At 38.7% G+C, this 26981-nt stretch overlaps 1 protein-coding gene across 5 annotated transcripts; it reads right to left on the bottom strand.

Annotated features, from left to right (window-relative positions):
• Positions 1-218: 218 nt before the first annotated feature.
• Positions 219-26728, bottom strand: HMGCR (3-hydroxy-3-methylglutaryl-CoA reductase). Of its 5 annotated transcripts, none has more exons than XM_025387406.1 (20): positions 26440-26728; positions 20577-20764; positions 19051-19162; positions 18683-18770; positions 17034-17118; positions 15378-15483; positions 12779-12885; positions 12552-12668; positions 11979-12139; positions 11613-11860; positions 11326-11504; positions 7903-8097; positions 7380-7538; positions 6761-6918; positions 5856-5961; positions 3472-3642; positions 2990-3130; positions 2746-2904; positions 2162-2316; positions 219-2013 (listed from the first exon to the last, which is right to left on the bottom strand). In XM_025387406.1, exons 1-20 carry the CDS (start codon positions 26474-26476, stop codon positions 1959-1961), a joined length of 2727 nt encoding a protein of 908 aa, XP_025243191.1. In that variant the 5' UTR covers positions 26477-26728; the 3' UTR covers positions 219-1958. The 5 variants fall into 5 exon arrangements, with proteins under 5 accessions (XP_025243191.1, XP_025243195.1, XP_025243193.1 ...); XM_025387410.1 differs by lacking the exon at positions 26440-26728 and adding an exon at positions 25759-26134 and having other exon boundaries at positions 18679-18770; XM_025387408.1 differs by lacking the exon at positions 26440-26728 and adding an exon at positions 25849-25891.
• Positions 26729-26981: the final 253 nt, after the last annotated feature.

The following is a 26981-nucleotide window of genomic DNA, read 5'->3' as shown; positions in this document are numbered from 1 at the left end:
AAGATGTCTAGTTGACATAAATCTGAACTAATCAAATGCTCTAAGAAAGCTGATTTTAATGCAATAGAATACTGCTATCAATGTTTTAGAGTTTGAGAATGGTCATGTGACTCCTCGCATGAATTACAGGTTACTACTATGACCAGACTTTACAAGCTTCCAGACCTCAGGCAGGGCTAGGATTAATCCAAAGAAAAAAAGGTTACTGCTTACACTTATTGGTATTAACTTCCTTTTCATTATTTACTAAAACTAGAAAAAAAGTATTCTATAACAAAATGTATACAATATAGTAATTGTACAAAACATTAATTTAGCAAGATATTAATTACAGTCCTAAAATGAACACTCAACATATTTTTCACTGCCACTTCCATGAAAAGCTCAGAAAAAGAGTCACTGGCTAAAAAGTCACAACAAAAACAATTTAGGCTTTACGTACAACGGAAAAGGTAAATCTTCCACATTAACACCGCAGACGCAATCACTAAGAGGCTCTCCATGCTGCCATGGTTTACTGGAATGTTCTTCAGAGTCCATCTTCTACAAGAGACATCATCAGCTTTCCAAGACCAACACTTGAAGCATTAGATGTAATACAAAATAAGGAGTTCTTTATTATTTATACAAAACTTGTACATTAAAAAAAAATTAAGATTCAATAACTCTGCTGATCCCCTGAGGAAGCTAAGAGCGTTCATGGGTCCATCAAAGAGCCCTCTGTAAATGTTTCAGTCACCAACCTCCTGGCCACAGGAACTAGGCCATTCACGTGGCTCCTTCACTGGCTCTGAAAGTTGACTTTCCCTTTCATTAGGCTCCGCAAGCAAGCCAGGGTTTCCTGGACAACCTTAAAGAACATTATCTTCTCTGGCCCAAGCTAGAGTATTTTATCAGTAAACAAGTTGATTTTTATTTCTTGAACACTTCCAATAAACTAGCATAAGAAGCTTTATTACAACATATACAGATTTGATACAGTTTACAAAAAAAAAAAAAAAAAACTAGATTTTTCAACTAAATAAAAATGTCTCTTAAGCAATTAAAGTTGGCTTAGAGAAATGGCATTTTTCTTTCAAAACTGTGTTTCTCCATTGATTTCTAAGGTCCCAGTCTTGCTTGCATTTGACACTCACCCTCATCTAAGCAACATTTAAGAGCTCTGATATCTTTAGTAATGAATACAAAACCCGGTGTTTCTTAAAAGCCTAATGCTGAAAGACATGTTATAGCCAATCTAGACAAATATTTATATTTAAACAAAAGGCCTCTCTGAACAAATAGCCTGCGGAGATAAATGCAGTGATTTGTTTTCCTGACAGAACTATTTAGCACGTTTAACACATTATTCTGTAGTGTGGGAATAAGTGTTTCTTCCCTTGAAGAAAACAGGTCCCCTTCTGAAGAATAATGCTGATTACCCCCCAAAATCAAAATAGACCAGCACCAAATGAAGAATTAATTTACAAATATGAACTTAGCTCTTACTTCTTGAAGTTCTACATCCCAGACTTAATAAATTAACTACAAAATCAGGAGTTTCGTCAGCTATAGTATAATTTTAAAATCCATTTTCAATCGGCAGGGGTGAGGGAGAAAGTCAATTGCACTGATCACCATGAACTTCAAGAATTTCATCAAAACTTTTTTCCCAGCTTGTATTTGCCTTCAGAGGTGAGCTGTAGATTACCATCTTTGATGCTTTAACGTACAATATTCTTGTTGAAATCTTTCCAAAGAGCACAGCATGTAAAGCACTAAACTGTGTTCAGATCTGAGGAATCTGCATGGAAAGAACCTGAGACCTCTCTGAAAGAGTCAAAAACCAAGTGGTTGTCTCAGTGATTACATCTATTCATCCTCAACAAGCCAATGCATTGAGCTTTTTTAATTCACAGATTTTATGTTAGTCCTTTCGAACCCAATGCCCGTGTTCCAGTTCAGAACTGTCAAGCTATTCAAGCTGTCTTCTTAGTGCAAGCTCCTTGGAGGTCTTGTAAATTGATCTTCGACCTATGGTAGAAAATGACAAAGTAGCAATATATAAACATCAGGAATGTAGAATTTTAACTTGGGACTACAGTAGCTGAGTAGTAAGTTTTTACACTGCATATTTTTTGAAATATAGGGAAAACATGTTAAATATATCTTTGGGTATTACCTGTTGTGAATCATATGACTTTTGACAAGATGTCCTGCTGCCAATGCTGCCATAAGTGACAATTCCCCAGCCATTACGGTCCCGCACACAATTCGGGCAAGCTGCCGGGCATTTTCCCCAGGATTATCTTTGCATGCTCCTTGAACACCTAGCATCTGTAGCCAGAGAGAGACACAGCAAGATTCACCCTTAAAATCATGAACAATTTCTTACTCAATCAACTAAAAACAGGGCAACTATAAATGGCATTAGAATAGAACTAGACTCCACTGGACGTACTAACTTTCCAAGACTTGACAGCCACGACTGACAGTGCATAACACCATAGCTAACATCATATTCACAGCCTCACTGGCAGTACCCTTTACTCAGTAGATGAACATTCATCTGCTCTCTTCATCTACTTTCTTATCTAAGCATAAGCTGAAACATGCCTATTTGGACACAATGGATTAGGCTGATATGACAAAAGAGTTTTGAAAAGACCAATTAAAATATAGAGGTGAGTGATACATAGTCTCAGCTAGAAAGAGAAACCCAGAGTTGGAACTAGGCATGTGGACTCTATGCCTGATACATCATACCTGCAAACAGGCTTGCTGAGGTAGCAGGTTGGTCCCACCGCCCACCGTTCCTATCTCTATAGATGGCATGGTGCAGCTGATATATAAATCTTCATTTGTGGGGCCACTTGCTTCCATTAAAGTAATACAGTTTGAACTACCAACATTCTGTGCTGCATCCTGGAAAAAAGAAAAGAAAAAATCTACAATATACTTCTTTCACTCAGAAAGACGTAACAAGGGAAGTGGAGGCTGGAGAGCTCACCTGTCCACAGGCAATGTAGATGGCAGTGACAATGTTTGCTGCATGGGCGTTGTAGCCTCCTATGCTCCCAGCCATGGCAGAGCCCACTAAATTCTTGTTAATGTTGACTTCAATCATAGCCTCTGTGGTAGTCTTTAATACCTAGAAAACAGAGCTGTGTACATTTAGATGTTCCTCCAGAAGGTTCAGGGGAATGTTACCCAAATCTATCTTTCTGCATCTCCAGAAAACAAAGTTTAGATGTGGCCCCATTCAAGTTCTATCCTCCATTAAAAAATAATAATTAAAAAAAAATCAGTAAAGTTTGTTCCTATGGATTAGATACACATAGGCAGGTGGCAAGGTACAACAGCCATCTTTGATGGAAAACACTGTCCCATATATTTAACTTTATTTAAAATGTTAATACTCCTTTACCCTAGTTTTAAATACAATTAAAGATTACAAAATAAAAAAGATAAGTTATCTATCCAGTCACTCACTTCTCTGACAACCTTGGCTGGAATGACAGCTTCACAAACAACAGATTTTCCTCTTCCCTCTATCCAGTTTATAGCAGCAGGTTTCTTGTCAGTACAATAGTTACCACTAACAGCTAGAATCTGCATTTCAGGGAAATACTCATGAAGTTTTGAAAGTGCTTTCTCTGTACCCTGTTAACAAGAACGCAAAACACACACATATTAAAATGCATGAAATATTCATCCTTATGAGAAGAATTTATTTGTATCTATGATATATTTCTAAGTGTAATAACTATACTTCAAAGAAACTGAGCACAAAAGTAACAGCTGTTTTATTAACCATCACAATTACTTTCTTGGTCAGGTATAGATTCCTAATGTGTTTCTTTCTTGGTAAGAAAACCAAGTTCTTTGTAGTCATTGTTGAATAGGATGTAGATAAAAAATGATAATGTTAAAAATACTCAATAAGGATACTTATATTTATATGTCACTGGGGAATGAGTAATAAATTCCATCTTCTAATTATTCAGCTGTTACCTAAAACCCCAAGTAATGCAGTCTGTAAAGAGAAGTGAGTCATAAGAGTCGATCTTGTGAGGTGGAAAGTCATTGAGCTTTAATATACATAAAACACAAATAAGCTTTCCAATTACTTCCAATTAAACAGAATTAATTCAATTAATGACTCATACCTCAATAACCCAAAACATACTTATTGGCAATTTAAAAAATAATTTTATTGTGGTAAAACACATAAAATTTACCATCCTACCCATTTTTAGGTATACAGTGGTAAGTATATTCACACTGCAATGCAACAAATACCCAGGACTCTTTTTTTTTTTTTAAGTTTTGGGATATATGCACAGAATGTGCAGGTTTGTTACATAGGTATACATGTGCCATGGTGGTTTGCTGCACCCATCAACCTGTCATATAGATTTTAAGCCCCACATGCATTAGGTATTTGTGCTAATGCTCTTCCCCTTGCCCCCAACCCCCCGACATGCCTCGGTGTGTGTTGTTCCCCTCCCTGTGTTCGTGTGTTCTCACTGTTCAACTCCCACTTACAAGTGAGAAGGTGTGGTGTTTGGTTTTCTGTTCCTGTGTTAGTTTGCTGAGGATGATGGTTTCCAGGCTCATCCATGTCCCTGCAAAGGACATGATCTCATTCCTTTTTTATGGCTGCATGGTATTCCATGGTGTATATGTGCCACATTTTCTTTATCCAGTTTATCATTGATGGGCATTTGGGCCGGTTCCATGTCTTTCCTCCCAGAACTCTTTTCATCTCATAAAACAAAAACTCTGTACTTACTAAATAACAACCACCCATTTTCCCCTTCCCCAAACCCATGATAACCACCATTCTACTTTCTGTCTCTATGAATTTGACTATTCTGGACACCTGATTCAAGTGGAATGATATAGTATTTGTCTTTTTGTGACTGGTTTATTTCATTTAGCATAAAGTCATCAACGTTTATCCATGTTGTATCATGTGCTATAATTTCCTCCCTTTTTAAAGCTGAGTAATATTCCATTTTATATAGACATATACATACACACACATACAAATACATCTAATTTGTTGTCCATTCATCCAACAATGAACACTTAGGTTGATTCCAGTTCATGGCTATTATGAAAAATGCTGCTACAAACATAGGTGTACAAATATCTCTTTGAGAACTGCTTTCAGTTCTTTTGGGTATATGCCCAGAAGTGCAACTGCTGGATCATATGGTAATTCTATTTTTAAGTTGTTGAACTGCCATACTGTTTATTGGCAATGCTCCTTGACTTTTGATAGGTTTATTAGACTGTAAACCCCACATAAGTAGAAAATATCCTAAATTCAAAACGGACAGACGAACGGACGGGCAGACAGATGGATGAATGGAGTCAGGGTCTTGCTACATTGCCCAAGCTGGCCTCAAGCTCCTAGGCTCAAGCTAACTTCCCACCTCAGCCTACCATGTAGCGAGGACCACAGGTATGTGCCACTATGCCCAGCTATTTTTTTTTTATTGCTTGTAGAGATGGCATGTCACTGTGTTGCCCAGGCTGGTCTTAAACTCCAGACCCCAAGCAATCTCCTTGCCTTGGCCTCCCAAAGTACTGGGATTATATTGCTGTTCTTAAAGACGAATCTTGACGTCTCTGGAAGAGGTCAGCTTCAAAGGTGGTCTCTTGACTAGATAAAGTTTTGAAATGTCAACACTAAGACTGTTCCCAGTCCTGAGTAAACTCAGGATATGTGTAATGCCAAGTCTAAATTAAATCTATCAAATGTAAGGAATACCAATCAACAAATGCCTGATTGATATAACATGAGTTATATCAATCAATATTTACCTTTTAATAAAAGTACTTTCAGATACTCTGCCTACACTTACCTTTGAAATCATGTTCATCCCCATGGCATCCCCTGACCTGGACTGGAAACGGATATAAAGGTTGCGTCCAGCTATACTTGTATGAAGTTTCTGTAGACGTGCAAATCTATAAATAAAAGATGCAAAGATTGTATTTTATTCTTTATTTATTTATTTATTTTTCTGAGATGGAGTCTCGCTCTGTCACCCAGGCTGGAGTGCAATGGCGTGATCTCAGCTCACTGCAACATCCACCTCCCAGGTTCAAGAAATTCTCCTGCCTTAGCCTCCTGAGTAGCTGGGATTACAGGCACAGGCCACCATGCCCAGCCAATTTTTGTATTTTGAATAGAGACAGGGTTTCGCCATGTCAGTCAGGCTGGTCTCGAACTCCTGGCCTCAAGTGATCTGCCTGCCTTGGCCTCCCAAAGTGTTGGGCTTACAGGCATGAGCCACCGCGCCCAGTCACAATTATTTCTTAATAAACTTACACAGTTCACATAAAAACAAATGTGTTAGCTTGAACTATATTGTGGTTATCATTTGTATTGATTATACTACTTTATAAATTTAATTTTCTTTATTTAAAGTAAGTCTATTATACTAATACTTCTCTCCTATCTGGAAAATCTTTTTTTCTAAAAATCTCCTAGGCAAAGTAACAGTCTAATCAAAATTACTAGCTCACACTTTTTTTTTTTCTTACTAATTTACCTCTGTGGAGCTATTCATTTGAATCAAGATTCTTTTTTTCCCCCCAACCAAGCATAAATATTACTTATTTTGAATGAATAGCTTTAAAGTTGATATTCTGTTATGTGCTCTTAAGGAGGTAATATGTTAACAATTATGTTTGGTAATCACAGAAAATGACACTGGTTCTAAAATAAATAGATATAAATGTACATACAAATCCGCTCACACACCTGCTAGTGCTGTCAAATGCCTCCTTTATCACTGCGAACCCTTCAGATGTTTCGAGCCAGGCTTTCACTTCTGCAGAGTCACAAGCACGTGGAAGACGCACAACTGGGCCACGAGTCATCCCATCTGCAAGGACTCGGCTGCTGGCACCTCCACCAAGCTACACAGTATATGTTAGAGAAGCAAGCACATGTTACCCAAAAACGCTCATGCTTGACCCAAAAGGTATCAACTAATTGTCCTTAAAACTCTTCTCGGCCGGGCGCGGTGGCTCAAGCCTGTAATCCCAGCACTTTGGGAGGCCGAGATGGGCGGATCACGAGGTCAGGAGATCGAGACCATGCTGGCTAATACGGTGAAACCCCGTCTCTACTAAAAAATACAAAAAATTAGCCGGGCGAGGTGGCGGGCGCCTGTGGTCCCAGCTACTCGGGAGGCTGAGGCGGGAGAATGGCGTGAACCCAGGAGGCGGAGCTTGCAGTGAGCTGAGATCCGGCCACTGCACTCCAGCCTGGGCGACAGAGCGAGACTCCGTCTCAAAAAAAAAAAAAAAAAAAACTCTTCTCATTGCCTTGCCCATGATGTATTTTAAAACTGGCAAATATATAAATGCCAACTTACACCTATTGCTCTGCAGCCTCTATTGGTGCTGGCCACAAGACAACCTTCTGTTGTTGCCATTGGAACCTGAAATTCTTTTCCATCCAAGCAAAGGGGTCCTGCTACTCCAACAGGGATGGGCATATATCCAATAACATTCTCACAACAAGCTCCCATCACCTACAAGGTAAAGTCAGGCACCAAATGAAAATCTATATAGTAAAATGCACAAAAACTCATCTCAGCTTGTCATTAATAACTATCTTCAAACATAATCCTTTAGTATGTATTCTTTTTAAACAAAATTTTTAATTTACCTTTAAAAAGTGTTTACAATACTAAAATCTTTGAGTAATGACTATAAAAACAGGAAAAATATTTTTGATTTCTATGACCTACATCATAAGCAGAATAAAAAATTAGGGTAAAATGATTTAAAAGGAAAATGTTTTATAAAACTATGTACATATATGAAACTAATCAAGAAAAGAAAAAGATTAAAAACATACAAAGCAAACCTCTCTTAATCAAGAAAACAACATACCAAGGAGTAATTATAATCCCTGTAAGGTAGGTACTGGAGAGAAGAAGGTTCTGAAAGCTTTTTGGAAAGTAACTGTCTGCGAATAGATACACCACGCTCATGAGTTTCCATCAGAGTTTCCAACTTGTAGGCTGGGATATGCTTAGCATTGACTAACTGGATGATCTCAGCATCACTAAGGAATTTTGCACCTTTCTAAAGAAATGGAGAAAAAAATGAAATTGGGGTTAGAGAGAGAGATGAAACAGAAGGCTTGAAAGACTATAGTTCATGTTATAAACCATTTAATACACACAATGCTAAGTTAAAATAATGTAATTTTTAAATTAAATCACTGTAGTTTTTAATTAAAAGATACCTCCGGGGCCGGGTGCGGTGGCTCAAGCCTGTAATCCCAGCACTTTGGGAAGCCGAGACGGGCGGATCACGAGGTCAGGAGATCGAGACCATCCTGGCTAACACGGTGAAACCTCGTCTCTACTAAAAAATACAAAAAACTAGCCGGACGAGGTAGCGGGCGCCTGTAGTCCCAACTACTCGGGAGATTGAGGCAGGAGAATGGCGTAAACCCGGGAAGCGGAGCTTGCAGTGAGCTGAGATCCGGCCACTGCACTCCAGCCTGGGCGACAGAGCGAGACTCTCTCAAAACAAAACAAAACAAAAAAAAAAAGATACCGCCGCAAAATAACAATTCATTTAATACAAAAAATGCCAAACAAAAATAATATAAATACCATATCATTAGATTTTACAATACAAAGACAGGCTTGCACTAATACACCATAAAAAGAAAAATAAATGTGAATTTAGCAAGGTTTCAAGTGTGTGTCAGATGTAACAGCTATTGTTTAAACTCTAGTAAACTTTCTATTTTTAATATCCTGAACAGGCAAGATATTCACATGGTTTAAAAACTAAATATTAAAAGAGATATAACAAAAAGTCTTCATCCCATCTCTGTCTACCATCTGCCCAGTTCTTTGCTAACTACACATAAATAGGTACCGCTATTTTATTGTGTATCCATCCAGACTTTTTTATGCATGATTATAAATACACACACACACACACACACACACGCACGCATATATATGGGTATAAATTCACACAAGTGTTGGGCCAAAGGGTATGAACATTTATAATCTTATAAATTTTTATAATTTTTACAACTTTATTAATTTGAATTAACACTATCCAATTGCCTTCTCACCACCAATGTAAGAAAAGACCTTTCCAGGTTGGGGGCAGTGGCTCACGCCTATAATCCCAGCACCTTGGGAGGCCAAGATGGGCAGATCACCCGAGGTCCAGAGTTCGAGACCAGCCTGACAAACATGGAGAAACCCCGTCTCTACTAAAAATAAAAAATTAGCCAGGCTTGGTGGCACATGCCTGCAATCCCAGCTACTTGGGAGGCTGAGGCAGGAGAATCAATTGAACCTGGGAGGCAGAGGTTGCGGTGAGTCAAGATCACGCCACTGCACTCTAGCCTGGGCAACAACAGCAAAACTCCTTCTCAAAAGAAACAAACAACAACAACAACAAAAAAAAAACAAGACAAGACTTTTCCCGACAACCTCAATAGAGTATGTTATTAAACCCTGGGATTATTGACAATCTGATGAGTGAAAATATCTCAAGTACAATTTTAATTTGCAGTTCTCTTAGGATGAAGTTAATCACCTTTTCACATTTTTAAGAGCCACATGTACTTTTTTCCTGACAATAGACTGATTATATTATCTGCTTTTAAAAAATTAGATAAAAATTTAGTCTCATCAGTTTGCAGGAGCTTTTTATATATTAGAGATTAGCCCTTTAGCCTTAAACATAAATTGCCAATATTTTCTCTTGGTTTATTAGCTGTCTCTTGACTCTGCTTGTGGTGGTGATATACATACATATGCATACATACATATATACACACACATTCACAGTCACCACCTTCCACAAAACTGGTACCAGTAATTCAATTTTGTGACTACTACCTGTGGATTTATTCAAGGATCTTCTTTGCAAACACTAATATTAGTCTAATTTTTCAAAAGAATAGTAAGATAAACATTAGCTGGTGTATGTATTGTCAATGAAAATTCATTCATTCTCTTAAAGTTTACTGAGCACCTATGAAATCCAAAGCCTTCTCAAGACATGGACTTGGCCTTCTAAGAGCCTGATGTCTAATAATGGAGATATTCATGTAAATATGATATAAGCAACAAAGTACAACTGCCATTAAAAATGCACAGTCTCTATATAAAGGATGCTTCAGAAAAGAAAGGTTACTTCTGTTTGGCGGAATTGAGATAGATTTCACAGATGCTAGCATTTGCCCTGAAGGTGTGAACACCTGGAGATGGGGAGGCATGTCAGATGACAAAAACAATAGAAACCCAGAGTTGGGAACTGCGTTTAAAGAACAATGACTAAGTTCAGCTAAAAAGTATATGATTAAAGAATGCAGGCCGGGCGTGCAGTGGCTCATGCCTGTAATCCCAGCACTTTGGGAGGCCAAGGCAGACAGACCACTTGAGGCCAGGAGTTTGAGACCAGCCTGGCCAACATGGTGAAACCCCATCTCTGCTAAAAATACAAAAACTAGCCAGACATGGTGGCACATGCCTGTAATCCCAGTTACTCAGGAGGCTGATACACAAGAATCACTTGAACCTGGGAGGTGGAGGTTGCAGTGAGCCAAGATGGTGCCACTATACTCCAGCCTGGGTGACAGAATGACACTCTGTCTCCCAAAATAATAATAATAATAAAATAAAATTTCATTTGCCAAGTATACCTCAATAAAACTGGTGAAAAATTGCATTTTGCCAACAAACGTATTAAAATATATTTAAAAGAAAGAATTAACCATATTAAGCAGACATGGATGGAACATGATTATTTGCATGAAAGCATGAGTAGATTGATATGGTCATGTAGGTAGAAGACCCTCTTCAAATCTCAGAAAAAAAAGCAAGCTTCCTCATGGGTATCAAGCTTACAAAATAAAACAAAAACTTTCTTGTATCTTTGAAACTTGTCTCTGTGTTAAACTCTTTCTAGGCCTCAACACACCTATGAGAATACAGTAGTCGCTCATCTCTGTGATAAACAGTAATAAACTAGAAAGAGTTTTGACTCTGGAGTCAGAAAATCTTGGACCCTGCTATCAGCTTTACCATTTCCTAGATGTACTACTTGGGGAAATTAAACATACTGGAACCTCAACGTTCTCATCGAGAAAACAGGTAATTCTACCTACCTCTCAAGATTGTGGGAAATAAAGAAAGAAGATAGTATCTGTTAGTTATGTTACACGGTGCCCAGAACTTAGCTGTAGTGTTCAGCAGATACTAGATTTTTCTTCCTTGAAAAAGCTCCTTTGTAATGAAAAATGCCACGTTGGAGTTTATGTATCGTCCTCACCTCTGCATTCCCAAGTATCTGCAGACATTCTTCGTTAGGCCGAGGTTCCCCGGGAAGTTCAATTTCAGGTTCCTGTGTCACCAGTACTGATGAAGTATCGAGTAAGGAGGAGTTACCAACCACAAATGTAGCTTTGTTTGGGGTATCTGTTTCAGCCACTAAGGGTTTTATAACCTCAACTGTTCAAGAGATCAAAAGAAATCTCACAACACGGCACAAAATTTTGAAAACTTACTATTTTTTGAAGAAGCAATGAAGGACTGAAAGTGAAGAGAATAACAAGTTACCTTTTCTTTCTCGGTTTATCCCTGTCTCTTCCTCTATTGAATCACACTTCTGGTTATTTCTGACCAGCACAGGCTCACGTCTACAACAGTTGTCTGGGACTTTCTTTTGTGTCACTACAGGAGATGTGATAGGGTTTTTTAACGAGAGTGTAGATTCTGTCTCTGCTTGTTCAAAGAAGATGTACTTGACAGCCAGAAGGAGAGCTAAACTTAGGGTAATAACTTGTTCAATATCCATGCTGATCATTCTAAATAAAAGAAAGCAAATTAAAATATTATTCAGAAATGTAAAGGACACAATCTGAACTTATATTAGCATTGAGTACTATGATTAATATATCACAAAGTAGATATCAGTTAACTTACTTAGAGAGATAAAATTGCCAGAGGGAAACACTTGGTTCAATTCTCTTAGACACATTTTCATCCAGTCCTAAAGAAACCTTAGAAGTATCTGCTGTACTGTTTTGAGGAGAAGGATCAGCTATCCAGCGACTGTGAGCATGAACAAGAACCAAGCCTAGAGACTGAAATAAAATTTTAAAAATAATGTATCCTCTGCATATCAACAGAACTTAAATTTCTTATCCCTAGCAAATGGACAACCAGACATTATCTCTCATAGCTTCCTCTTACCATGAAAAAGAAAGCCCCAAGCTTGCTATGCAACTAAATAAAGTAGTGACCCCACTGAACTACTGAAAACATCCCAAAGAACAGGCTTTCAAAGGGAGATAAGGTGGAGGAACTTAAAAAGTTTGCTTAGGAGAGAGGGGCTAATAAAGACCAGGAGCCTCAAAGAAATGAACACATTAAGAAAAAAAGGAAGAAGGGGGCGCAGTATCATCGAATGAGCCAAAAATTGTAGAAAATAAGAAATCTTAAAAGAATGAGACTGGAAGTGAGGATACTAAAAGGAGAAGAAAACTATGTCATTACCATAATCATCTTGACCCTCTGAGTTACAGGATTTGGCTTATTTTCTTCTTCTTCTAAAACTCGGGCAAAATGGCTGAGCTGCCAAATTGGACGACCCTCGCGGCTTTCCCGAGAAAGCTACAAATTAAGTCAGTGTGACATTAGAAGGTACTGATTCTGTTCAGGTAAAATGAGGTAAGCAGAAATATTACTCTTCTACTAGTGCCATATGTAAGAACTGGTCTTACCTCTAATACCAAGGACACACAAGCTGGGAAGAAAGTCATGAACACGAAGTAGTTGGCAAGAACTGACATGCAGCCAAAGCAGCACATAATTTCAAGCTGACGAACCCCTGGTTAGAGAAAAATTAAAGATATAACTAGTAAAGTGTGTGTATTTTTGATGCTGCATGTATCACAAGGATATATTTGTCTTCCTGCAGGTAGACAAATACATGAAAATATCAATACATTAAGCTCCTTGCCATTTACTGGAAATAGAATTAGCAACTCAGAGGTGATGCCAAGCCTTAGGGAACAGCAGGAATAACCACAGAACTGTAAGTCCCTCAAGGGCAAAGCTCTTGCCTTCTCCCATGTCCCCAATATCACAATGCCAGGCAGAATCGTAGTGTTTAATACACAACTGATAAACATATGTGTTTCCAACTCCTTTTTGTCAAGCAGTAGTGCCTTGTTATGAAATATGGAGCGTGCAAGCTACTCTAATGGAGCAAAACCCCAGTTACACTATTGATCTAATCCCACTTCTTAGGAGAAAAGCAATTTGCCAATTAACCAAGGATTTTTTATATAAGTAGAATATCCTGCCAGTTATGCCAGTCCTGATATAAGATCAAAATAATTATTTTTGGTGTACCAACAAACTCTAATTTCAATATAACCTCTATGATGACTACTGAAGTTCTTATAATTTTGGTTATTTCATTGATCTGTTTGGAAAATGATATAATACAAAATGGCAACTCAAGATTAAAAATTAACAAACATAATCCACTACAAAATGCTTAAGGTATCATTTGGTAATCTCAAATAGAAAACAACCGAATTACAGAGGCTAGAAGAGACCTTAGATTACCACCAAATCCTTCTCTCTCACTTTACAAATAACCTTGAGCATAATAAAAAACATATTTCTGATGTCAAACATAACAATGCTTTGAAACATAAATTTAAATTGTCCTATAAAAACTGCTCACAAAAACCCAAAGTTGTATTTTATTTCCTAAATTTTAAGATATCATTTGACTGACTAGAACAAGCATATATTGTATATTTTTAATTACACAATTACCCTCAAATGTGGAAATTCAAGAGGCTACACAATCACAATAACAAAAGCATTATAAATCAAACTACATTTTAAACAGCAGCTGAATATAATCTTTTCAAACTTGAGGCCATCGAAACCATACTTGACCAATGCTTTCCTGACTTGACTATCTACTATTTCTCTCTGCACAATATTCACTCATGTTGTTGCCATATGCTCTCCAGGCATTCTTCCTTACTTTGTCCCCAGATAAGTCTCTCTATACACAAAGAAACAGCACCAATCCACATGCATCCAAGAAGCTAAGACTTTCTACTTTTTGTACTGGCTTTTTCAAAGGGTTACTTCCAAGTTAATATGTGTTAAATCTGTCCTTTTCTACCCTAACCCAAATCTCTAATTACACCATTTCTGTATAGCTGTAAATGTCTCACTGCCCTCTCCAACCACAAATCTAATCACTTCCTTTGTCTACTTTTCTGACCATATCATGACAAAACTCATCGCCCAACTGCTTTTCACATCATTATTATTTCAATGAATAACCCCGTGGTTTCATGGCCCAACTATTACTTCCTGGCGAATCCTCTTCTCATATATTCTTTTGTTTGAATAAAATCATACAAGTACATTTTCACCTGATCAACATTTTTTCTTGAGTGTAGTGCTGGTTACATGGCTATGTCATTATCAAAACTCATAAAATTGTACTCCCAAAAGTAAATTTTAAGGTAAGTAAATTTTTAAAATTAAAAAATATTTTATCTGCTAAATAAAATCTTTGTTGAATAAAAGAAATAACTAAATAATAATTTACTCTCAGAAAGTTAGAAGCAATATTACATTTTTAAAATACTATCCACTGAAAAGGCCTAAACTAATGACAGTAATTTACACCCTTAAAAGTTAGATCATTTACTTCTGAAAGAATGAGGCATCTCACTGAGGGCTCTAAGGTACAGTAGTTAACTAAGTATGGTCTTTATGAGAAAGTCATAAAATATAGTCCTAATGATTAGGAGACCTTCACACACCATAATATATTCCTTCTGGCAAATTTCCATGCCAGGCTGTAATTTTTATTCTACATAATGAAGTCCTATGTTTGATATTAGTATCTAATTCTCTACTATCCAAATTAAGAATGAAGAAACATGTGTTGAAGCTAATGCTGGGTGCTTGCTGAGATGTACTGCTTACTACTGGATTAATATTTCCAATCACCTTATTAGGTGAATCTTACTCAGATCTGTCCAATTCCTGACTCTTTTCTCCCTACATGATAATTAAAACACAAAAAACCAAGTCACCAGTTGAGTCTAAGTAACAGCAGGGCCTGGAAGGTGTCTTCCAGACCAACCTTGGAATGCAATGTTGGTTAAAAAACCAAACAAAAGAAAGCAAATGAACAAAAATATCACAAATATAATAAAAAATTTTAAGAGTAATTTAAAAGTCAGAATTTAACAATAAATAATACAAATCCAAGATGTTCTTTTTCCTCTTTAGTGACATACCTATTTTAAAATATGGCAAAAATTGCTTACAAACCTGACATGGTACCAACTCCAATCACAAGACATTCAACAAGAGCATCGAGGGTAAACGTTGGACCTAAAATTGCCATTCCACGAGCAATATTTTCCCTTACTTCATCCTAAAACGGATCAAACATATCAATGAGGGCAAGGGACAAAATAACTTTTTTAAATGTTAGAGCATCCTATGGCTTATATTAATACCAAATTACTATTCAAAGAGTAAAATATACAATATGATAAAACTAACAGGTATTCAAGATAGAAAGTGTGATGGTATTATGACGGATTTAAAAATGAATTTTTTTTTCTTTTTTGAAATGGAGTCTCACTTTGTTTCCCAGGCTGGAGTGCAACATGCAATGGCTCGATCTTGGTTCACTGCAACCTCCGCCTCCTGGGTTCAAGCGATTGTCCTGCCTCAGCCTCCCGAGTAGCTGGGATTATAGGCACCCACCACCATGCCCAGCTAATTTTTGTATTTTTAGTAGAGACAGGGTTTCACCACGTTGGCCAGGCTGATCTCGAACTCCTGACCTCAGCTGATCTGCCTGCCTCGGCCTCCTGAAGTGCTGGGATTACAGGGGTGAGCCACTGCACCCAGCCAAATTTTTAAAAAAGAACATATAGTGCCCTGATTCCCTTTCCACTGAATAAGATATTTCTTAGGAATATTCCTTTGAGGTCGCGCATTAACTCTGTCATTTAAATCCCACATAATTAAACCCTACAACATTCTATATTTTTGCCTACCATGGCAGAAGCTTAGTTGCAAATTTTTTATGAGATCATATTAGTATTAACAAAACCAAACTCATTTCCTTGTTAACATGTTCAAATGACCATACACATTTATCAATAAATAATCAGGGCAGAATTGTGTACTATTTTATACTCAAAATGCTCTGATATAATATTGTTAAAAAGGTTAGGTTCTTCAAAGTGACTTATGAACATTAAGAAGAAACTTAAAATAGGAAATAACGCTAGTGTTAATTTAAGGGGTTTAAAAATAAGTCTGACCAGGCACGGTGGCTCACATCTTTAATCCCAGCACTTTGGGAGGCCGAGGTGGGTGGATCACTTGAGGTCAGGAATTAAAGACCAGCCTGGCCAACATGGCAAAACTCCGTCTCTACTAAAAACACAAAAATTAGCCAGGGATGGTGGTGCACGCCTGTAATACCAGCTACTCGGGTGGCTGAGGCTCTGAAGACTCCCTTGAACCCAGGAGAAGGTTGCGGTGAGCCACGATCTCGCCACTGCACTCCAGCCTGGGCGACAGTGAGACTACATCTCAAATCAATCAATCAATCAATCAGCCCTGGGGTTCTCTTCCATTAGATCCTGTTCTGCTCTCTGATGTGTTTCACTAGGAAAATACTCTTATTTACCCAAAAATTATTACCATAATTTTTGAAAACTTTCAAAAAGAAAAATGGAGGCAATTCAAAATTCCAGTAGCTACAGAATCATAATTGAGTTGTTAGATAAAGGGGACTGTTCCTGGGGCACTTATAGAGACCAGTCTTGGGACTTGAGAATTAAACTTAAAACTTTGGGCAATTCTTAAATCCTGGACTATGAAGAAACTCTATTAATCCTTCCTATTAATGTAAACTGAAAAAAAGAATACTATTCACACCACTATCTTATAAATAATACTTACCTGTGAGTTGGAACTGAGGGCAAACTTTGCTAATGCACTTGCTCTGGAAAGGTCAATCAGAAGTAGGAAAAAGGGCAAAGCTTCACTGGAAAAGAACAAAATGATCAGATAAATTTAATGAGAAAAAGTATGATTTAAAAAAAATTCTTTTTAGAACAAAACCTTTCCCCCTCTATATTGTATGATCCTGTAGTATGTGTACCTTTCTGCAGACAAAAAGGTATACCCTATATTTCTTTGGCATCCTCAAAGCTAAACATAACAGTTGCTCAAAGTATTTGTTAAAAATATTTTTAATGTTAAAATGTAAGTATATTTACATTTAAACACCTTTTGATAATTTTGTATCAAAAGATCATCCTTGGTAAAAAGTACCTCCTTGGATTACCATTAGGGAAAAAAGGTAGAATATATAAAAATTTTCATTAATCACCACCTGTGGAAGGATAAACTAAACAAACTCTCTGGAAACTAAATTGGCAATGACAGCACTAAAAAGCTCTTTAAAAAAAATAGAAAAAAAGCAAAGCTCTAAAAAAAGCAAAACCACTGTCTCACTCCTAGGAATGTATCTGAAGAAAATGATTATGAATATGAACAAAAATGTAGTTACAAAAACATTCATCAGAGTTGTTATTATTGAAAAAAATTAAATAACCTAACAGCCCAACATTAGATGATTAATAAACTACAAGATGTTTAGACAGAAGAGAATACATATAGCCATTACAAACAATTTAGTTTAACATTAAGGACACGGAGGCCGGGCACAATGGCTCACGTCTATAATCCTAGCACTTTAGGAGGCCAAGGCAGGCAGATCACTTGAGGTCAGGAGTTGGAGACCAGCCTGACCAACATGGCGAAAAACAGTCTCTACTAAAAATACAAAAATTAGATGGGCACGGTGGCAGGTGCCTGTAATCCCAGCTACTCAGGAGGCTGAGGCAGGAGAACTGCTTGAACCCAGGAGGCGGAGGTTGCAGTGAGCCAGGATCATGCCATTACACTCCAGACTGGGTGACGAGAGGCAAACTCCGTCTCAAACAAAAAAGGACAGGGAAAGATGTTGATAAACTATTATTATGCATAAAGAAATTATAAAACAATATATATGATGTCAGATATTTTCTTTAAGTATAAAAACAGTAGAAAAGGATATATGCCAAAATGTTAATAGTTAAGAAAATTGGCCGGGCGCGGTGGCTCAAGCCTGTAATCCCAGCACTTTGGGAGGCCGAGGCGGGTGGATCATGAGGTCAGGAGATCGAGACCATCCTGGTTAACATGGTGAAACCCCGTCTCTACTAAAAATACAAAAAACTAGCCGGGTGTGGTGGCGGGCGCCTGTAGTCCCAGCTACTCGGAGGCTGAGGCAGGAGAATGGCGTGAACCTGGGAGGCGGAGCTTGCAGTGAGCCGAGATCGCGCCACTGCACTCCAGCCTGGGTGACACAGCGCGAGACTCCGTCTCAAAAAAAAAAAAAAAAAAAAAAAAAATAGTTAAGAAAATTAGCTAATAGTAAAATTATACAAAAAAATTCCCCTTATTTTCTTAACTTTTGAAAATGTGTGCCTTAGCAGCATGGGGAAGAAAAGTTTTTTAAAATGCATTTTGACAGAAAGTATATTTAGGTTTTAAATACTTACTTCAAGCCTGTCAATTCTTTGTCTAAGAAGTGAATGACAACTGTACTGAATACAAAGCTTGAGAAAATTGTGAAGAGGCCAGCAATACCTAAAATGACAAAAGTTCAATACTGAAAAACTTTTAGCCTTTACTACACAAATAACAACAGTCTCACACAGTATTCTGAGATAATACTAGTTTTCTCCAAATTATTAAGGTTTCAAATTTCAGAATGTCTAACTGCCAATAATAAGGAAACTATTAAATGCATGCAGCACACTTTCAGCAACACACATATTTCCAAATACATGATTTGAATGAACAGGTTTATTTCTACAGCACATCAAAAATCTCATGACACCAGAAGTTAAACATGTAAAACTATTACCCAAAATATATTTTGATCCAAGTTGACGTAAATTCTGGAACTGGAAGTAAATATACAGGATTGCTATGCATCGTGTTATTGTCAGAATTATAATGTCACTGCTCAAAACATCCTAATAGGAGAGAAAGAAAAGGAAATTCCAATAGCTCTGACTTTTAAAATAAGCAATCAAAACTAAAAATTTTTATTTTGCATGTGCAATTCATTTATATATTGTCATGAGAACATAAATGTAAGCACAATACAAGTCCAATAAAAATATCAAACATGCAAATCAAAAATTAAATCCAACTTTTAATCAAACCACTGTGGTAAGTCAATACATCACTGCAATTTTTTTTTTTTTTTTTTTTTTGAGACAGGGTTACATGCTGTTACCCTGGCTGGAGTACAGTGGTGCAATCACAGCTCACTGCAGCCTCGATCTCCCAGGTTCAAGGGATCCTCCTGCAATGGCCTCCAAACTAGCAGGACTACAGGTGCATGCTACTACATCCAGATAATTTTTTAATTTTTTTTTTTTTTTTTTTGAGACGGAGTCTTGCTCTGTTGCCCAGGCTGGAGTACAGTGGCGCGATCTCGGCTTACTGCAAGCTCCCCTTCCTGGGTTCACGCCATTCTCCTGCCTCAGCCTCCCGAGTAGCTGGGATTACAGGTGCCCGCCACCATGCCCGGCTAATTTTTTGTATTTTTTAGTAGAGACACGGGTTTCACCGTGTTAGCCAGGATGGTCTCGATCCCCTGACCTCGTGATCCACCTCCCTTGGCCTCCCAAAGTGCTGGGATTACAGGCGTGAGCCACTGTGCCCAGCCTTTAATTTTTTTTAAAGACTTGGTCTTACTATGTTGCCCAGGTTGTCCAGGCTGGTCTTGAACTCCTGGGCTCAAACAATTCTCCTGCTTTGGCCTCCAAAAGTGTTGGGATTACAGGCATGAGTCACTACACCTGGCCCACACTCATTTTTGACTATTAGTTACTTATAAAAGATGTATTTCTCAAATAAAGTCAATTACACTCATTTGTGAAGAGAACGCAAAATAATAGTATTTCCAGTGCATTCCATATAAACAGAAATTTGAGGTAAGTTCCTACATACTAAAGATTTTACTTGGCCGAGCGCGGTGGCTCACGCCTGTAATCCCAGCACTTTGGGAGGCCGAGGCGGGGGGATCATGAGGTCAGGAGATCGAAACCATCCTGGCTAACACGGTGAAACCTCGTCTCTATTAAAAATACAAAAAATTAGCCGGGTGTGGTGGCGGGCGCCTATAGTCCCAGCTACTCTGGAGGCTGAGGCAGGAGAATGGCATGAACCTGGGAGGCGGAGCTTGCAGTGAGCCGAGATCCTGCCACTGAACTCCAGCCTGGGCGACAGAGGGAGACTCCTTCTCAAAAAAAAAAAAAAATTTTACTCATAACTTTTAAAAATTATGTGGTCCCTAAAGGGACCATATAAGGACTTAAGGGCTCTTTAGAAATTGAAAATGTAATTTACTTTAGTCAATATCAAATTAACTTCACTAACCTCTTCAAACTTTGGACATTCATAATTCCAACCACAGATCTTATTGTTACCAGTAAACATGTTCATGGACATCATGCAGATGGTCAGTGTCACTGTTCCCACTATGACTTCCCAGGGATGGGAGGCCACGAAGAGGCCATGCATTCGAAAAAGTCTTGACAACATTGTAGATACAGAATCCGTGGATCCTGGAAGGAATATCAAGTGTGAACACTTAGTATACAGCTCATTGTATTTTTAGGAAAAGATTTTAAGGAAGAGTGTGCTATACAGCTCACTGTAGTTTTAGGAAAAGATTTTAAGGAAAAGTATGCTATAAACCCTGCTTTGTATGCACAGTGTCCTATACATATGACTATTTGATACTGTTCCTTATAATTCTGGAAAATAATTATAAAATTAAGAGAACTATGTTATTACTTCTTCACTCAAACAATAAATCCTTTACTACTCACTGGCAACCAACTTTAAAGCAGCCATTTCTTAAAAATTATATGAATTCAAACATTTAAGATAAACTCGACCTTATTACCTGAGCCTTGCAAGTAGAAGAGCAATCAAGCAGAAAACACAAGTGAGAAACAGCTATTCACATTTTCTAATTACCGAGATATAAAATGCATGTTAAGTATCTTCTTCATCATCTACATTCTGATTACACAAAAGGTAAACACCAAAGAATCTACTTGTTGAGTGTCCTGCTATAAATCATGTTAGTTTATAAGATCCTCAAGGGCAGGGACCTCTTGTACTTTTTCATTCCATAAAACATATGGCAGAATGTCACTAGCAAAAGGATGTTTAATAAAACCTTCCTAACATTGCTGTCAACAGAAAAAGTCTTTTCTGATAGATGTTTCTACATTAATAAAACAGGGTAAGAATTTTGCTGTGGTGGCTGCTTTTCTTCTAGCAGAATCATCAACAATAGTGCTAGAAGACCAGTAGAAAAGCATTAGACATGAAAAGCTCCCAACTTTCACAACTAATCAAAAGCTAGAACAGTAGTAGAAGAAGATGACTGGCTGAAGTATCTGTATATGGCATTCAAAAAAATTCCCAATAGAACACATAGGAGATTTTGATCTAGTGACTACCATGATTAAATTTCCTGTTTGCTAAATACTAATTCTGATATTCTACTTTGAAAAAATCTTATATTACCATTGGTCTCCACAAATAAACCTACAAGTCTTACTTCTTTCACTGAAATTAATGCCTGTGATAAAGCATATTAGTAACCCGCAAAAATCAACAAAAAGACTTAAAAAGTAAGCTCATTAACTGCCACACTAGCAAGAATTCAAATGAATCTCACATTTAGTAATAACTAAGAAAGTGATTCATCTGTTGAAGACAGACTATAAAAAGGCAATCAAGTAAGAGAAAGAAAGCATTTATCTATTTATAAAAGGTTGGGGAAAGACCAAAAAAAAAAAGAAAAAAAAAAGAGTAGCTTTAAGGAACCAAAGCAAATATCAAGTGTCATCTCTCACTGCATCACTCCATGTTCTCTACATTTCAGCCATACCACGCCACTAGCTGAATAGTTTTCAAACCGTTGATCCACAACAACTGGATCAATTAGATCATGACATCAATTTCGTCAATAAGAACAAACATTTTTAAATAAAATTAAATAGAAAACAGTATTATAAAAAATAGCTGTTGGGTAAGCCAGGTAGTATGGGTAGGTATTATTTCTTAAAACTATGTTTCAAGAAACTATCCATATATAAGTGTGTGTCTGGCTTTTAAATTAACATGTATTTCCTACCGTGGGTCAGTTTTAAAAAGCTGGCAGTACCTAAAGGAATATAAATGTGGCATGTACCTGCCTGTGTTTACTCATGCTTTTTCAGCCTTCCACCCTGAGTCTTATTCATCAATTTACCCTCCAGCACCTTGCACTCACACATAGCATTGCTCAACAAATGCTGGCTTAAATTCTTAAACTATAGTAGCATGTGTTTTATGACACATCTTGAAACAGATCTAAAGATGACTTTTTTTTAAGGCACCTAGATATGGATGTAACCCATGCCCTCTAGTTTAAGGCTAAATGCAGAGCATTCAGGGAATATATTAATGGGGTATGGGAAGGAGAAACATTTTACATACAGGTTGAGTATCCCTTATCCAAAATGCTTGGGACCAGAAGTGTTTTAGATTTGGGATGTTTTCGAATTTTGTAATATCTGCATTACATTTACTAGCTTAGCATCCCTAATCCAAAATCCAAAATCCAAATTCCAAATGCTGCAATGAGCATTTCCTTTGAGTGTCAGGTTGGTGCTCAAGAAATTTCAGATTTTGGAGCATTTCGGATTTCAGATCTTCAGATTAGAGACAGTCAACTTGGAACTATCCTGGAAAACGTAAAACAGCAACAAAATACTTTCTATTAAATTAGCAGGTACTTGGACTTAAAATATTGGAAATCTTTAATCAAATCTTAGATTTGAACCCTACTTAATTATAACCAAAAGACTCACTAAAAGTAAAAGGCTAGATTTTCATGATGGTATTCTATCACATAATTTCTGTCTTACATTTAAAACACAACTCTACCAAGTGTTCTACAGGATCAACTAGCATCGAAGTTCCAGAAAGTAAATTAACTATGTGTTTCAAAATTAGGTCAAAATTATTTCTAACTCTCTTTCCCTGCAAAAAAACACTTCAGCTCACATTTTTCCTCATTATGCCAATCAGATTCCATTATTATTAAAAAGTTAATTCATTTGAATTAAAATCTTAGCTGCAACCCTGTAGGAACACTAACTTGTGAACAAATTGGTTTAACATCATAAACCCATAATTATACATTAGACACATTATGTATTCCCTCAAAAGATTTTATGGTGGCATTGTAATTCTGGGACTTTTTTCCCAGGTGTAAAGTCATCTTTGCAATATTCAAGGAAAAAATTACACATGACCCTGTCAGCCACCCCTAAACACAGAAAACCCCACCTATTTGGAAACAAACAGAGCAATCTTATAAGGGTGTGTCAAAAGCAACCATAATTATAAACAATCTCATTTCTCATGAACATCCTCCCCATTGCCCTGTGATTATGCAAAGCATTTACATGCCATAGAATCCAATCTTCCACCTTCATCAGCAGTTGCAAATGGAACAAGCAGGCTACAGGATAGCTCCTGCAAATTGAGTTGATGGTATTTATGCAACACTGCAATAAAAATTAATTTCACTTAAAGAAATAAAACAAATAGGCAAGGTATGCCTTACTTATTCAGACTAAAAAGTATGCTCCAAACATTTTACAGATTCTTTAAAAGAATGGATAATTCTTAAATGTCAATCCAATCTGCTACAGAAACCACCTACCATGACCAACTGCAGAAAAGGATGTTTTGGCATCCTACTTCCTCCTACTCAGCACTCCGCCTGCATTGCACATCCCAGTATTTGATTATATACTGTCTTACAGTGTTCTCAAATTAATTAAATGTGTACATTTTGTCTCTTTGAAGGCAAGAACTGCGTCTTATATGGCAGTCATTTTCAATCCCAAGAGGATCTAGCATTCTGCTGCTCAAGCTGGTATTCCAGAAAGAAGGGAAAAAAAAAAAAAATCTTGCACTGGCAATCAGGAAACCTGGATTCTATACCCAATTAGCTCACATTCTATTACATGCTGTTTTTATGTCATATCTCTTCTCTTTATTCACTTATGAAGCTAGAGCTCCAAAGTTCTCTGACAAAGATAAGTATTAAATGGAATCATACGAAACTGCTATTTTTGTAGGTTAGCTGAATTTTAAATACTGGCAATTTCACATGGGTCAACCTAAGTAGACCATGTGATTCCATAATGTGGCTATCTATAGTCTAGAAACTAGACCATAAAGGAATAATACAAAGAGTGTGTGCATGCAGGCATATTCACTTATCTTGAAATGGTTATCCCAAACACCTGACAATTTTCATGTTAATGCTGTAACCTATGTGCAATTTTGTTTAACCTTCATGTTACTAATTCCCATTTGTCTTGACCACCAAGTTTATCATAAGTTCTGGAAGAACACTACAACAAAGCAGGCCTACAAAATCCAGTCTATGCCCAAAGTACTGTCCAGGCCTTTGCTAGATTATCTCTAAATTGCAAAATGCCTTTCATTGCATGGAGACGAAAATAAATTCATAAGTAAACAAAAAGTACATTCTCTACCTTGTGGGACGCCGAAAACATGCACATTTAGTATAGCCCAGAAATAAATGTTTCCTAGGACTCTGCAGGACCATGTCTAAGAAGGCATATCCTCAAATCCTGAAATATTTCAAACGACTACTTAAGAATGAAGTACATCGACCTCCTCCTACTGCAGAAATTAACTGTTCTATATTTTTATCTCCAAGATACATTTTTCCTAAAAGAACATCAGCACCAAGGAGACTACGCCCCTTACCAAAAAAAAAAAAAAAAAAAATCTTTTGAGTCCTTGTGCGAATCCCCACGTTGGGTTCCGCATCCTCTCAAGCCGTTCTCCTGTAAATAACCGGACACATCTACACCAATCCACGGTTCTTTATGGCTCTAAGTTAGTTAGCAGCATTTACAGAGATCTTTCCCGTCACGTAAAAGAAAGGAGCTAATGAACAGCAGCTCCTGGGCGTGAATGCCCGGATCCAGCAGGCGCGCTTCTCCCGTCTGCCCTGCGAGCTGCCAACCCAGAAGCCCCACAGACCCCTAGCATTTCTCGAATCCAGGGGCCTCCGAGGTCACCCTGCCTGACACCCTTTCTGCCCCGATTATCGCGACAATGCAGCCAGCACTGCCTACTCTGAACACGGCCGATGAACGCGGCTACGCCCCGCGGGTCCACAGATGATGACCGCAGTCACCAAGAGGCCAGACCGCCGCCCGCCTCTCAAGCCCAGTTCGGGACCCTGGGTTCCTCCGGCACTGGTGCCGGTCGCCGCTCGGCCTGCCGGGCCTCAAGGACATTCCTTGCAGTCCCCGCGGGTCCGGGCCGCCACACCAACAAAGCGCAACCGCAGCACCCTCCAGGTCCGCAGGAGCTGCCGGCAGCCACTTCCCAAGGCCGAGGGAAGCTCCAGAATTGCCACCAAAATAGCCCAAACCCCGCTCCCACCCATCTCGCCCCGCTCCCCGCCGCCCCGGCCCCGCTTTTCGGCCACCAGCCGCCTCACCTCCAGATCTCACTAGAGGCCACCGAACCCCGGCGCCGGTGCTCCGCCCGTCTCCAGTCAACGGAGACACGGAGCGGAAGGAACACTCGCCTTACGCACGCGTGGAGCCGGACGAGCCTTCGACCAATAAAAGAGGATCGTTCGATTGTCTAGCCAATCGCCTGGGGGCTGCTCGGCCTGACGGCGCTACGTCACGAACGGTCGCCTTAACAACCGCCCACAGCTCTCTGCAGGGCCAAGAACAGGCACCGCACCATCTCTCACCACGGCCCGGCCAACCAATAGCCGTTCGAGTCCCAGCAGTAGGGCCTGCCTATTGGCCCTAGAGCCGTGGGGGCGCAAGCATGGCAGCTGCCTAGGCGAAGGCGATAGGGGACCTGGCGGGTGGAGTGTCCCACAGCCCCAGGGCCTGACCCGTGGTCGTCCTGGCTGTGAGAGTACAGTGGGAGGCAGTTATAGGAAGCAGAATTGAGCGTGAGGGAAAACGCAGGGTCAGGTCGATGACTGAAAGCTCAGTTACTAGCGCGGGAGAGATGGAGGGAAGTGGAGGCGGCCATGAAAAAAAGAGGAGTATAAAAAAGGCAAAGTGGCAGCGACGGGCACCTCAAACCTATAACTGGCCGGTAGCCGAAACCAGCGGTTTCCCGAGATTTACCCGTTACTGTAAATGGCTCCGGTTACCTGCATCTCTCTGTCTCGTGTAGGACATCCATTGCATGCTGGATTCGCTCTGAAATGTGCCTCTCCTGCGTCTTCTCTGCGTTCCTTCTGCTCTCCACCTGGTGCAGGGCTTTATTATCTCTTACTTAAAACAGTGCAATAGCCTCTCCAAACTGGTCTTCCCAGTCTTAGACGCACTCACTTTCCAACCTCTCCTGCACAACTCCCACACGCAGTATGTGGCATACTACTTCCTATTATGCCATAGACCCAGATCAGCGTTTCTCATTGTCTACTGGATTAAAGAAAGAACCTGTCACCACTAATATGGCCCCACCGTACATTTCTGACGTATCTCTACTTTCCTGTGCGAACCTTGCAGTTCAACCAGGAGTATCTGGCCCTTCTTCAGTCACACTCAGTACCTTTTTACCTCCCTGCTTATGTTCTCTTTGTTTACCTTGGATATGCCTACCCATTTAAACTGTTGAGATCCTAAATATCCCTTAAGGGCTTTTTCATATACCACCTCCTTTTCTAATTCCCTCAAACACATCATCACT

Source organism: Theropithecus gelada, chromosome 6, assembly GCF_003255815.1.
Source record: "Theropithecus gelada isolate Dixy chromosome 6, Tgel_1.0, whole genome shotgun sequence".
Taxonomy (NCBI): Eukaryota; Metazoa; Chordata; class Mammalia; order Primates; family Cercopithecidae; genus Theropithecus; species Theropithecus gelada.
The sequence above is the reverse complement of the archived record's forward strand: the minus strand, read 5'-3'. Positions and strand labels throughout refer to the sequence as shown.

Coding starts and splice junctions, on each gene's coding strand:
- HMGCR (XM_025387406.1), bottom strand. CDS start 26,476: ATGCAATGGATGTCCTACACGAGACAGAGAGATGCAG. Junction 15,484..17,033: donor CCCTCAGTTCCAACTCACAG/GTAAGTATTATT, acceptor GATCCGTTTTAG/GATGAAGTAAGGGAAAATAT. Junction 2,317..2,745: donor CTCAGCAAGCCTGTTTGCAG/GTATGATGTATC, acceptor CTCTGGCTACAG/ATGCTAGGTGTTCAAGGAGC.